This window comes from Bactrocera oleae, chromosome 5, assembly GCF_042242935.1.
Source record: "Bactrocera oleae isolate idBacOlea1 chromosome 5, idBacOlea1, whole genome shotgun sequence".
NCBI lineage: Eukaryota > Metazoa > Arthropoda > Insecta > Diptera > Tephritidae > Bactrocera > Bactrocera oleae.
In genome coordinates this window covers 5359920-5375243 of record NC_091539.1, presented here as the reverse complement: position 1 = coordinate 5375243, position 15324 = coordinate 5359920, and the positions used below count along the sequence as shown (strand labels likewise).

Below are 15324 nucleotides of genomic sequence, written 5' to 3'. Positions count from 1 at the left end.
GTTTATATATGAATAGTCTCTAAGGCATTGTCTTCTTACTCAATATTGGCACTCATATTGAGTGATTGTGCTTCATGTGTGTTTAAAGAAATATATCCACTTGCAAGTCAGAAAAAACGCATTGTGGAAAATTTAGATTTCCCCTGATCCCATAGCCGATCTCCATGAGAATGTTTTTTTTACAAAATAACAGCTTTCTAAATAAGTAATTTTTTAGTGAAAAAATATACTGGTTTAAAAAATCGAAACTACTCTCAAAAATCTTATTTCTTCAATTATTATCTGAAAAATATACCTACCGCGCTGAAAACTGCATTTCGAGAAAACGCTTTATCTTCAAAACTAAATATTTCGAAAATATTTCGGAAAATATTTGCGAATATATTTATGTACATTTGAAACAAAAGCAAAAAAATAACTTTTTGAAATTCCCGAGTGGATATAACAGTACAACTCATAAATTTTATTCATGTAAAAATTCTTCACAAACATTTTACTCCACCCCTTCGCAGACATATTCCATAAGAGAGCGTCGCGGCGATGCACCACGCCTTTCACGTATACGCCCATTGCGTGAACCGCCCATAATTACTACGACCGCCGCAACGCCACAAGACTCGCCCAACACCACACTGGACGGCGGCATGAGCTTTCGCACTTGGAATCCGCAAGAAATGGAGACCACGGACAGTGGGGCTAGCAATCAGGTAAGTGTTAAGCGTGAGCGCCGGATATGCAGACAGTTTTATTTAGTGTTTAAATTTCCTAATTACTAAACGAAACAACAAAAGATGTGTAGCAATAAAAAGGTAAAGTAAAACCGAATTAATTTCAAATTGCTTTTGCCGCACAAAATGCTTTTAAGTTGAGTCTTGGTGCAAGCCTTTGATATTTGTAATGAAAGTGATCACGCCATTTTGCTGGTTTGCGTCTCTGCTAATACATTTTCTATAGAATATTGAGTATGCTTAATGTTTATTACTTTTTACCAAGCCTTCCCACTTATAACGGCATTTATGCACTACTTCTTTATCTCACGTACAGTGCCCGGGTACGCCGTCACTACTTAGACCACCGACCATCTTCAGCGGCGGCCAACGCTCACTCGACGAGGGCATACCGTCAATTGATCTTATACCACCATCACCCGTATTAACGCACAAACCGTTGAATATACTAAACGCCAGCCAACTACAAGGAAGCAATACTAATCTAAGCAACTGTAATTTAGTATCTAACAGTAGTAGTTTACTCCCTAGTGCCCTAAGTAGCAATAATAGTATGCATAGTGTTGTCATAGATGATATTTCAAAAAATTCCGATGCTAGCGCCTCGGGTCCTATTTTTGTGCCAACAACCATCTCGACAGTGTCCACACCCAGCATGTCACTACCGGCTGGTATAGTCGCAGGCCCCGGCGCTGGTTCTACAAATGGCGGTGCTGGCGGTTGTGGTGGCGGCAACGCAGTGAGCAGCATCGAAATATCGCCACTGAATTCCGCCGTTGTCGCTACCACAGGTGCTATATCCTTAACGTCGACAGCTACTACTACAGCAGCGTTAGTAACGCCCCCAAATGCCTCACAAGCCAGCAGCATTGAAACGCCGCCCACACTGCCGTCAACCAACGCTTCAGCGACAATCAGCACAACGCTGTCCGGCATGCAACGTATACCGAGCTTAAAGCGTTTCAGACGTAACAGTTCGAAGCGTAAGAAGAAGCCTGCCGAAACCGGCAGTGGCGCCGAAGATGACGAACAACAGCAGCTAAACAATGGCAGTGACAACTCCTGTCTACTGGCTCCACATAGCAATGGCGGCGGCGGCGGCGGCGGCGGCACCATGCGTTCGGATGCATTTCTCAGTCCGTCGCGTACGCCGTCTGCGAGCGGCGCGACACTAACAGCCAACAATCAGACGAATCAGCAAAAGACGAAAGATACAAATCGACTTAGTCCACAAAACTCAATACGTCGTCTCTCCACAACACTTAGTATTGGCAGCATACCGCCGTTGGGTAGCCGTCGTGCCTCTGCGTGCATCTTTAACTCGCAGCTATATCAAAACCTGAACCAACCGCCCAAATTGTATGCGCCCTCAGCTGCACACCGGCGTATGTCGTCATTCGAGTTGGCCTTTAGCAAGAGTTCACAATTAAATTTGCATAATTTGGAGGCGAATCGCAAGTCAATGTCGTACACGAACTCCAAACTCGATTTGGATAAATGGCAGAATTCCTATATGAATCTGCCGGAGCCGGATATGTTGCAACAATATATACAGGAGCGTGAGAAGCGTAAGGGTTCTATTAGTCACTATTCGCGACAGCAGCAACCGCAGCACAAGCAACAAAAAGAAAGCGAGCTTGAAGATCCACAATATTTAAGCGCTGAGCAACATTCGCGTATGCAGAACTCTGGTCATATGAGTAAGCTAAAAATGCTGATCGAACGCTTAAAACCGACAAACCTCACAGAACAAAGAGAGTCATACTCGCTGTACATATTCGCGGAAGACAATAGGTAAGTGCTTTGATGAAAGGAGTTTGTTGTAACGGAGATTGTGGATTTATTTTTTACTGCATATAAGCAGCGTTGGTTGGGGCCCGCTGTCCTCTCCCACTTGCTTCAAGTATACAACCGTGATTTCTCATAGAGTTTTCAGAGACCTCAACGCATATGTAGCAAGATACCTTTGAGCCTACAAACGCAGTATGAAGCTCAGTTTTAAAGCAGAGAAAATATCAGATTGCCACCTTTTTTGTTTCCTCACACTTCAACTAAATATTTTCTATTATAAATAGTGCCTCAGTCTAACACTATTTTCTGAATTTCCTAAAATTGAAATTGCGCCCACTTATAAACCTATAAGAGCACTATGGGGCCTACAAAACACCCGGAGCTACATTATTCAGTCATTTGTTAAGCGCACGGACTTAGTCCGAATGAAGTAAGCAGTGCATACAGAATAAAGCTGTCTATAGATCTTATGAGGCCTAGCAATGCCGTCCTAGAGTAGGATTTTAAGGTTATACTTATAGATGTGAACGTCTCGTTAGTATTAATAATAGGTTACTGTCTCGCCTGAAGCCATATTTTAGACCTGGACCGACTTACTAACGCAACGTTAGCAGTCTGTCTGTGGGAGTTTTAATTTACAACTATTTAACAACCTGCGTCCGTCGAATACATGTCAAAGGGCTTTTCGACCGAACTAAACGCTTCAAGTCTATCTGAAGTGCTCTATAAATACATTTTACGAATCTAGGGGTTGTCAATTGGGTTATTTTTTTTTTAACTCAGCTTCGCAGGTAAGACAATAATTTCTTTTCAGGCAAACGTAGACACTATAGAACTGCTACTAGCTGCAAATTAAATTTTAAAATATATTTTTTTTTACATATTTTGCCCAAAAATTTCCTTTCGCTCTCATACTTGACTCACACAGAAATAATATAGAATTTTAAGCCAGCAATTTGCCACGAATTTCGTAGCGACAAACTCCGTGGTAAATCCATTTATTGCAACATTGTTGTGTGCTATTTTCAACGCATGCATACGCATTCTGAAGTTGGATTTTCGTAATACCAACTAGACTACAATTACGAAAAGCTACCTCAACACTTGTAGCTTGTAATCCGTGGCAAAAAAGTATGTACGTACGTACTTTTTTGCACTGCTTTTCTACGTATTCACTATTCACCTGTTACTTTTTTGCCGCTTCATCGCTCTCTCGCATGGAGAGCGCAAAGCCGTTGGGGGTTTTTGCACAATGAGTGCAGTCAAGCATTTAAATCAGCTGCTATTTTGTAACGGCTCATTGCTAGTAATACTATTACTATGACGCCAATAAAAGCAAAAACATGAACTTAAATGAAAATCGTAAGCCTTCTTCAGCGGTGAGGTAGTTTTTGCTCGCAACTTTTGCATCCTGTTTGTGAAAAGTGCTTTTCACCAAACGAGCATGTAGTAGCAGTTAACACAAATGCACATACACGTATATAGATACCCCTATGATGATTATTCGCTTCCGTAATCCCAGCAGTATCCAGCTGTGCATGCAACCGGTCAGCAGTCAACTCAATGAGTTGCCATGTCCACGTGACCAGTCATACATACGCGTACATTCAAACAAAAAAAATGAGGAAACACCAGCAACAAGCTCCACTAATCTGCAATTCTTACATTTATACAGTTATATGCTCAATACCAGTGACGGAAAATCCATTTACGGCTCGACTTACGTTTTGACAATGTAATTGGCCTCAAGTATACGAACAGCAGGTGGTCACAAGCATTTGTAATGCTTGATTGACCCTGTAAGAAAAATAAATTGCAGGGTAGCAGTTGCGATATTTCATTTGAGACAATCCGAAAATTGAAAAAGTAAAGAAAGTATGCTAAACTACTAGAAATAAAGCCATCCAAGTGCCACTATGAATTATCTCAGTGTCTGCTACCAATTGACAAATTGAACATCTTACATTGTGGGTCAATCTTTTAACATACTAAGTAACAATGTATCCATGCAGACCTATCTTAAGAGATCACTTGAATGCTAAATACTGCACTGCAAACCCTCATCTTCCTCTTGCATGGCGCTAATATAATTAATTTGTTTGGACGGAAGTCAAGTAGTAAAATTTTTCTGATATCACGTTTGTCTTATCCCCTATCCAAAGAATTCCTTGCTTCGATTGTTTACATAAGTAAGCCAGCACTTTTGAAGTCATTTTCAAACCTGAAAAGGGAGTGGATACATACCCCATCTCGACTCTGTAGTTGATCTTACTTATCTTGACTTACCCGCGTACTAAACTGGTTTGAACTGTTTCATTTTCCGAAAAGTGGTTTACGGTACCATTAACTCAGTATTTATCAACATTTAGTGCGTGTATATTTCACTGCTTATTGTCTGAGCTCGCATTTCTCACAGGTAGCGCTCTAACTACATTTCCACCGTAGTATTCTCCTTTTGTCCTTTACGTACGCTCATTGACATTTGCTTTTATTTACTTTGTTGCATTTACACTTTTTCTTTTGTTACTTTTTCTTGCCATGCTCAACAGGTTCCGTGAGCTGTGTACGTGGTTTGTCGAACAGAAATGGTTCGACAATGTTGTCCTGCTGTTTATCGCACTCAATTGTATTACATTGGCTATGGAACGACCAAATATACCGCCAACGAGTCACGAACGTTTATTCCTTGCCACAGCCAACAACGTGTTCACAGCCATTTTTACAGTGGAAATGCTCATTAAGGTAAGTCCAGGCTTAATAACAACAACAATAATGTTAATACGAAAAGCGCTCACTAAGAAGCAACAGAAACGGCTGACCGTCACCTACATTAACATATATACAGTTATACTCTTCCTATGTAGCTTCTGCAACCATTCATATCGCATAACCTCAAATTATAAATTTACCGCCGCAGCATTCTACTTTTGTTAAGCCTTACTATCGTATACAGTGCTCGGCTTTAATAATAATAGCGTTAACTTTTTTGGCAACTAACGGTTGTTGTGGCAGGTACGATACTTTACGTGCACAGCGTGTGCGAAAATAACCAAAGAGCTAAGGATTTGCTACTGCTTACAGCACTTTCCAGCTGTGCTTTGCTCATTGCACACTCGTCTTTGGCATTTGCTACGAGTGCTTTTGATCTTTGTGCCTTGGCTTTTGGGAAAATGCGTCGCCTTTCAAATAGAAACGCTTTGAGTATTGGTAGTTTCGGGTAATTGCTTGGCAGTTGGAGCAGGCATTGGCTCTGCCAGACGAAGTAGTAGTTAATTAGTCTAATTGTAGTGATGTTGCTTCAAACTGGATGAATTGAGAGGGATTCGTATTGAGTAGCCAGTTTTAAAATGAGTGAGGAAATCGTGCGTGGGGTGAAAATGGGTTGAATATGGGTTAAATATGGGTTGCCACTGAATATGACGGAGCATATAAGGTTGAGCGAAAAATTATCTCACTTTTATCTTTATTTGCGTTCAGAAGCTAATTTACAGGTGAAGCGTCTTACAGATTTAAAGAGCATGCATTTCGGATTCGACATTTACAGTCACTAGATGATAGCTGTAGGAAGCTTGCTTCTATATACGACTTTTGATTTTGGAACTCGAGAACATCAACTTACTTGACTGGAAACGCAAGTGATTTGCTTGACAGAAAAAATAATTTTTTCAGAATTCTATATACTCGTATAGATTTATATCTATCTTAGCCATTTAAACAAATACCGTGCTTAACACTCGCTGGGTTCTGAGATCAACTTCTTCTCGTGACAAAATCTAAGAGATCCTTTTTAACAACGGTAACATAAGCAATCAATTTTATAACTCGGTTCTATTAAAGCCATAGACAACTTACCGATTTAGAACAATTTGAAAACATCTTGAAGGTTGTTCTTCTACGCTCGCATAAATAAAAAAATATTGAATTAAGCAAAAATAATACTCTGCAAACATAGACGAACTTGAAATCATGCGAAACAGAAATTAAAAGCGCAAACGATATGGTTTGCAGTAGAGTAGAGTCGACTACGAGAATGAACACGACTTTGTAAGCCGTCAAGTATCGAAACTTCGTTAACATTCTGCCAAACTATTTGGAGAATAACATATATAATCAAACCGCCGAGTGCAATTCTTACACGAAAAAGCTACTTATGAAATCTATAAACCACTTGAGAAGTGCTGGTAACTTAAGAAATACTTCACGCATATCGTACGCTACAAAATATTGCTGCTTACGCCTGTCTAGGCCTATTTTCTTCCACTAACAGCTTTCTCTTGAGGCTTTCAATCACTCTTATACTTGTAGTGCGCACATCAATGGAAACTAGACTGATTTCAATTATAATGCATTTTTCTTTCCTAGGTCGTTTCGACAGGCATGTTTTATGGAACCGATGCATATTTCACATCCGGCTGGAATATTATGGATGGCTCATTGGTTACAATATCAATCATTGATTTATTAATGTCATTGTTTAGCCAATCGAGTTCTAAGATATTTGGGATTTTAAGGGTAAGTAGCGGACCATAACTATTAATTAACGGCATATAAATACATACGCATATATGGTATATAAATGCATAGCTATGATTTAAGCCGGGGTTAAGTAAATGTTTATATACAGTAATGATGTACGCATAGCTTGGGGAGCTGAGTGCTTAGCTGATGTTGTAGAAATGTTAATAACGGGGAATTTAGTTGCAAAGGTAGTTAATATAATTTCTAAAAAAAAAGTATATAGAGTAAAAAAAAAATTGTATTAGTGCTGTTGACTTTAAACGAAGGCGAAAATTATGTACAAAAAATGTGCATGGTTTTAAAAATATCAGAAACTACATAAATAAAAGTTGAACTTTAATCAAACAACATGCCTGGTCCACAAACTTGAAGGCTTTTTAAGCTTACAGGCTTTTTTAAAGATACAAAATCCCCTAAACACACGAATCCAGGTAACAAAAGCTTCTTCTTCATTTTAAGTTTTCATGTTATAACCTAGAAATTGCTCAACAAAGACACAAACTGTGCGTCGAAAATTTTTTCGTACAGCCAGCTAATAAAATTTTAAGCAAAAATCAGTTCATAGATGACTTAGGCATGCCATGTTAATAGATCAACTGAAGCGCAGCAATATAAAAGAAAGAAAGGTTTGAGGTTATGGCGGAAGATATAAGCGATACATTTTTGAAAGCAACAAAAAATAAATTCAAAAAATTTTTACAGCGACATATGTGTTTTATTTATTAAAATTGTTGAAATTTTGTATAAATCTGTGTGTAAATTTTGTGTAAAATTATTTTATTTCAAATAGTAGTTTTCTGAATTACATTTTGTTTACGTTTGCTGCACGTTTCGATAATTTATTTTCAAAATTGACTTCATCCAGTAAAATCCACCTTTCACCTTTAACCTTAACCTCTAAACACACTGAGCTTAAATTTTTATGAAAAATAAAATACATTTTACCGCAATGTAGTAAATTTTTTTTTCAACAAGTTTTTATATATTTTTATTGTAAATGTGAAACGTATATAATTTTTACTTAAAGTAGGTGCGTTCATTGTTATTTTTGTTCATAAAATATATATTTGTATATGCAATGTTTTGGGGGTTTATAGATATTTGTAAAATGATTGCGTTCTATACTTTAAGCAAATCTAAATGTTCCCAAAAAATGTATGCAAATTTTTGCAAAAAAAACTTGACCCTTTCTCACATTTTTTAAACCCTGCGCTTGTTAGTTTGTAGCAGCTAATTAATTACGTACAAAATTGCTGAATTATTACTAATTTGTAAATAATTTTTTCTTCATACATATATCTCATGGACTTGCAACGATTGGTTATTCCTGCTAACAATATTGTATACATCTCCAATTCTCCACACCCTAATATTATGTTTATTCCAATTAATTCACAACACTGTCCTAAATCTATTTACATATTAACCATAAATGACTTAACGTAATTTCCTAAATTCACCACACTAACATTTATCCTTCCAAAAATATGAAATCAACATTTTTCACCAATCATACGGATTAATGATGAAAAATGCCTTAACATAATGGTTGGACATAAATTCTTTATATTCACCACACCATTATTTACACTTACGAAAAAAAAACTTACGAAAAAAAAATTAAAACCGCCTTACCTGCCATCTTTCTTTGGCCAAATGCGGCCTGTCACAAATACGCAAAATTCACCACACCTCTCATCAACCAACACCGCAATTCTACAATCAAAAACACAAATAATTATTTTCCTTACAAATCTGACTAAACTTCATCAAAATGTTCTTCCTTATATTCACCACACACATTTTCACTGACATTCAAATTCAAATATAACTCTTAACTGTCAATAAAATACTGAAAATTCGACTTTCCTCTTCACTACATAATTATTAATCCAAAACCGGCCTAACATTATACTTATATTCACCACACTAATATTCACATAAAACGAATTTGCCACCTAACCCAAACCCCTTTATGAAACTCTACCTGAAACTATTTCCATACGCCTTCCTGCTTCCCAACACTGCACCAATCGCTCGTCCAACACTTTGCCCATTATCTCATTGCAGGTGTTTCGACTACTTCGTTCCCTACGGCCGCTGCGTGTGATCAACCGCGCCCCGGGTCTGAAATTAGTCGTGCAAACGCTCTTATCGTCCCTACGACCCATCGGCAACATCGTGCTGATCTGCTGTACATTTTTCATCATATTCGGCATATTGGGCGTGCAACTCTTCAAGGGCACTTTCTACTACTGCGAGGGCGAGAATATAAAAACGGTACGCACGAAAATGGATTGCTATGAACAAGGGTATGAGTGGAAGAATCGCAAATACAACTTTGATGATCTTGGCAATGCGTTAATGTCATTGTTCGTATTGAGCTCACGTGACGGTTGGGTAAATATCATGTATACCGGTTTGGATGCTGTGGGCGAGGACATGCAACCAATTGTCAATTACAATGAATGGCGTCTACTTTATTTTATTGCATTTATTTTGCTCGTCGGTTTCTTTGTGCTCAACATGTTTGTCGGCGTGGTGGTTGAGAATTTCCATCGTTGTCGTGAGGAGCAGGAGAAGGAGGAGAAAATTCGACGCGCCGCTAAGCGCGCTTTGCAAATGGAAAAGAAACGCAGACGTATGCACGAACCACCTTACTATATAAACTATTCACCGACACGCATGTTCGTTCATAATGTTGTAACATCGAAATACTTCGATTTGGCTATAGCCGCTGTGATCGGTCTCAACGTAGTCACCATGGCGATGGAGTATTATGGTATGCCGGGTGTACTGATATATACGCTGAAGGTTTTCAACTATTTTTTCACGGCTGTCTTCATATTGGAAGCGAGCATGAAAGTGTTGGCGCTTGGCTGGCCGCTGTACCTAAAGGATCGATGGAATCAACTCGACGTGGGAATTGTGTTGTTGTCGGTATTCGGCATTATACTGGAGGACTGGCGTACACAGAAATTTCCAATTAATCCGACGATAATACGCGTAATGCGTGTATTGCGTATTGCGCGTGTGCTGAAACTACTAAAAATGGCTAAGGGTATGCGTGCGCTGCTCGACACCGTGATGCAGGCTTTGCCGCAAGTCGGCAATCTAGGCCTGCTCTTCTTTTTGCTCTTCTTTATTTTCGCCGCCCTTGGCGTGGAATTGTTCGGTCGCCTAGAATGCTCCGAACGTAATCCATGTCAGGGCTTAGGCGAACATGCACATTTCGCCAATTTCGGGATGGCTTTCCTCACATTGTTTCGCGTAGCGACTGGCGACAACTGGAACGGGATCATGAAGGATACACTGCGAGAGGACTGTGATGATGCGGATGATTGCGTGCGCGATTGTTGCGTTAGCCGGGTCATAGCTCCAATATTCTTTGTGATATTCGTTCTAATGGCGCAGTTCGTATTGGTGAATGTCGTCGTGGCTGTACTGATGAAACACCTCGAGGAGAGCCACAAACAGATGGAAGACGAAATGGACATGGAAGTAGAGCTAGAGCGTGAACTTGTGCGCGAGCAGGAGTTTGAGAGCGAACAGAAGCTGTGCCAACAGTTGGAACAGCAGACGCAACCGCCGCCACCAGCACGCCAGCTGAACAAGATCAAATCGTTGCCGAAGAACTTTACCTACAGCACGCCATCGCTGGATAAGAAATTCCCAAGCGTGTTGAGCGGCATTGGCATCGGTGGTGTTAGAGCTGCCGGCATTGCTGGCCGCCGTCAGACCGTGCAATACATCAATCAACCGAATAGCATTGGTTTGGCCGAACTGGGACGCGGCACACAAATTGGCGCCGGTGTAGGTGCTGCTGTTGGCAGCAGTGTTGCGGCTGGTGGTAGCGGTGGTGTTGGCGCAAGTGGTGCACTACTCGCACCGCAAGCGCTCAATGCGCGTCTTAACGCATCAGCTGCGGAGAACAGCTTCGATACAAAACTCCAACTTCAACCGACCGCCGGTGCACTGGGACGGCGCGGCCGTCGCAGTTCGACCGCGTTCCGTAGTAAACGCGGCCTGCTCGCCAAAGAGCGCTCTCTCGATGAGCAGGCCATACGTCGACGTACGCTCGAATCAAAGCGTATGAGTTGCGACTCGCTGCCATGGGGCGGCGATACCAACGATTATCGGCGTGGCACTATTTTCGAAAGTCTTGAATCGGATGGCGGCGGTAGCCCCTCCTCTACATATGATGTGCGTAGTATACGCAGCGAAGACGTGGCTGCGACAGCAAATGCTACAGCACGCAATAGTGGCGCCTCCGATGCGCTGAGCATTGTGAGCGCCAGCGTGATCAGCGAAAAGATCACAACACCTATAACAACACCCTTATCAACAAGTGTGGCAATGGCTGCATTGCCGAGCGCTGGCGTAACAGCCAGCGCAACGGCGCCACGTCGCGCCTACGGACGTTCACTCTCTACAGACCAAGCCTACGCGTCTAGTGTTGGCGGTTCGAGTAGCGGACGCGGCGGCTTACTGTCCGTGCCGCGTAGCATGCCACCACGCAGCCGTAGTGGCAGCACAAAACAATTATTCAAGCAACAAGCACTCGACGAAGATCCCGATATGGATGAGAATACCCTACTATTGCCCATTGTGGTCGAGAGCAGCTGTGATGGCAATGCGACCAACAGCAGCAATGGCATCACAACTGCCAATGGCAATGGTAATGGCAATATGCACAACACTAATGACAAACTTAACAATAATAGCTGTAGCAGCGCTAATAATCGCATTGCCACCGCCAATGGCAATGGCGCTACAGCTGCGGTCGTGGAACAGCTTGCTTTAAGCAAATCTGACTCGGCCGATATAATGCGCATCATTTCGGAGCGCAGACGCATGGATCAGCGTGACAATAGCGGCAATGAGGATTCAGACTACAAAGAATTGCTGCTGGTGAAGTCACCGCACTCCTCCACTGATGGCTAAATGGAATTAAATACTATAAGCTAGAAGGTATAGTGCTATATTAAGTTAATATTTATGTGCTAAGTAAATGGAATTTTAGTAGTTAGCTATATATAGTGGCCCTAGAGAGTAGGTATGCGCAAGAATTGAAATATTTAAGTGCTAAGTTGTATATATATAGATATGTACTCTAAGTGCAACATTTGTTGTAAACGACAGTAGTTCGTTTGTAGAAGTCTGCATTTCCAGTGCAAAAATTATACTTGAGAACCAAAACGTGTCGCAAAGGCTTAGATGTGAGTTAGTGAACTTCTTAAACACGCTTTTCGGCCATAAAACAAGAAAGTTTAACCTAAACTTCAATACGAAAATCTCGTGCTTTGTCAGCAACATTAACTCGAACACAGCGTAGTGTGTGACCAGCTTAAGTTTTTTACTTTACTTCTAAATACAACTGAAATTTTCAGAATGTTCGCCTTTAAAACTTTTGAAAACATGCCACTACTGATTTCTCAGAAATCCGTTAGCCTTTGCGAGAAACAAATCAGTGATTTCAGTTCCACACCAATTATAACTTGTTTACACTATATTATTTCAAATATGTTCAACATGCACAGCATAAATGTAGTAGTTTAAAGCTAAAATTCGCCTTTTTCACTTTCTAAAAAAAAATTTACTTATTTTTCGCTACCGCCCCTAAAACATATACATATTTGTATAAAAAGCAAAACAAAGCAGGTTTTGTTGAATTTAGCAAAATTCAACACCATTCACCATTTGTTATCACTTAGCCGAGAAGTAAACCGGCGCTTCAATTGGTTTTAGTACACTTGAAAAAATATTTCTGCTTTTACAAATATTTTCGACTTAACGCAAATTTCGTGCAATGACCTTATGGATCACTATCACTATGAATTTTTCAGTTAATCCTTTACTGCATAGAACTCTGAAGTAATTAAAGTAGGCCTGTGCCAACTTTTAGGGAATTTTCTTAGCTACACTACTAACTGTATTTACTTCTAGCACAAAATTTTTAAAAAATAATTTTTCTGTAATAAAATTTTCAACGAAAAATAGTAAATGAAGAACTTAAAAAAGTAAAGCAAAAAGTAATAAAAAATTGATTTTAAGTAAAATGTGCAAAAAATATGTTTGTATGTATGAACAGATGGCATAAACTTTAAACTGCTGCAGTTGTTAACAAGCAATTTTTGAAATAGAAAACAACAAAAACAATTGTTTCATATTACAGTTATGTAAATGCAACACTGTAAAAGTTGCAAATGTGTCTCTAAAAATCATCAACTCTGTGATTAGCTGTAAAAAAATATTGATTAAAAATCATAGCTCAAAGATTTTGAGTAGAATTAGTATAATAAATATACATATGTAGTTACAAATTAATATTAATTAAGTTCAGTTATATGTATATAAACGTAACTATTAATATAATGCAGGCAATTATTGCAAAATTATATTAGTAGGAGGAATTATATAAAAAGGTATAACGCCGATTGGCGCAAAAGTTGGCAATACTTGAGCGCATAACCTTCCTAAACACAACTAATGGTGCAGATTGTGCAAAGATTGCATAAATTAAATGAAAAAATATGTAAAAATATAGAAATTAATTAATTTGTTTAACAACTAAGTTTAGTTAGCGTTAAAAGGAAATGTAGCGTTAATGAAATGAACAAAAGTCTTGTAAAAACACTTGGCACACAGAGCTGACGCGTTACTATAAAATTTATTTTGAAAACTAGCATAATTTAGCATTAATTATGGTGTAGTACTAAAAACATGTGCGGTTGTTGTCAACGAAACGCATTGAAATATTGTTTGTAAATAAATGCAATATTAGCGATAAGCGATAAACGATTAACGATTAAAGTAAAACGATATGACACACACAACAGTTATGAAGAAGTAAATAATATGAGCAAAAAGTATGTATACTATGAAAACTTTCCTAAAACAAAACTTAAAATAACTTTAAATTTAAGAATAAAAAAAAATTAAATTTAAAGCAAAAAAGTAAATTTTAATAACAAAAAAAAACTTGATAAATATGTACATTATAAAAAGAAATGAAAAAGTTGTAGCGCATTTCTTCTCCCTGAAACGTCTTCCTCATCTTTAAGCAAAAGTGAAATACAAAAAATATATAATATATAGAAATGTATTATTGCCAGGTAGAGCAAATACTATTAAAAATTTAGTAACTGTATAAATAAAATTGTTTGAAAATTAGTGAACTTGTGTAGCATTTACTCATAAGTTGTACTAATATTTGTAAAATAGAACTTGTTATGCGCCAATAAATACAGATTTAGTACTATTTCGTTGAAAACTAAAAATAAAAAATATGTATGTAAATGAAGATTTAGTAATATTTCAATATATAAACTGCAATAGTAAAAACTATAATAATAAAAAAAATCATGGAAAAAAATTATAAAGAAGTACACAAAACATGCTATTGTTATACGAAAATATTTAAATAAACACAGATTTTCAACAAATGACAATCCGAACACACTGCTTTTTATTTTTATTGTTATTGTTTTGTGGTTTGTTTAATCGATATTTATCATACACACTTTTAAACTTTTTTTTCAGAACTCATGTATATATATTTTTTTTTGGAAATCACTTAAATTTTGTTTAAAATATTTTAAGTTGAAAAAAGTACATTTTAATTTAATAGTTGAAATATTTTCTGCAGATACTACACACAAAAGAACAGGAAATTAAATTAAATAATAATGACTGTAGGTAAGGTAATTAAGTTCCAAAAATATTTTTTTTTTGTTAATATTTTTCACACAAAATGTATGTATTTTTTGTATTTATAAAGGACAACAACAACATCGTTTGAAGTTCCAATTAGTGCAATAATAGCGATAACTCAACTAATCGATTTAATAATAATTTTATGTTCAAAGCAGTTCTGTGACAACAAATACTTGATAAATATATAATATAAATTTATGATACATACACGTATGCTTGTGAGCATTAGAAATGGAAAAATGTATGTTATGGGTTATAACTTATTTTTCAAACTATTGTATTTACATTGAGTGTTTTGTAAAAAAAAATCATGACCTTCAAAATCGAATTCATACATATAGGACTTGGAAAGATTATACGCAAAAACGAACTAAAGAACGAAAGACCAGTATTAATACGGTTGAGAGAGCTTAAATATTAGTGGACTCTGTAGGTTCCTACTCTTGAGTTCAAACGGTAGCCATACATATCTAAACATTGCTCACTTAAAATAACAAAATCTTTGAAAATTATTATCAAGCAACCTTGACAAATGTCCAACAATACAAATTAAATATTTTTATATTATTTT

At 37.9% G+C, this 15324-nt stretch overlaps 1 protein-coding gene across 4 annotated transcripts in view; it reads left to right on the top strand.

The window, feature by feature from the left end:
• The window catches only part of Ca-alpha1T (Ca[2+]-channel protein alpha[[1]] subunit T), a 211804-nt gene extending 198041 nt beyond the window's left edge, over positions 1–13763 (top strand). For all 4 annotated transcript variants that reach the window (XM_070110658.1, XM_036359654.2, XM_036359652.2 and 1 more), the window contains 5 exons: positions 513–707; positions 1045–2522; positions 5069–5261; positions 6882–7031; positions 9108–13763. In XM_070110658.1, the coding sequence (XP_069966759.1) occupies positions 513–707; positions 1045–2522; positions 5069–5261; positions 6882–7031; positions 9108–11981 (4890 nt within the window). In that variant the 3' untranslated portion in view covers positions 11982–13763. The remainder of the gene's footprint in view (positions 1–512; positions 708–1044; positions 2523–5068; positions 5262–6881; positions 7032–9107) is intronic.
• The last annotated feature ends 1561 nt before the right edge of the window (positions 13764–15324 follow it).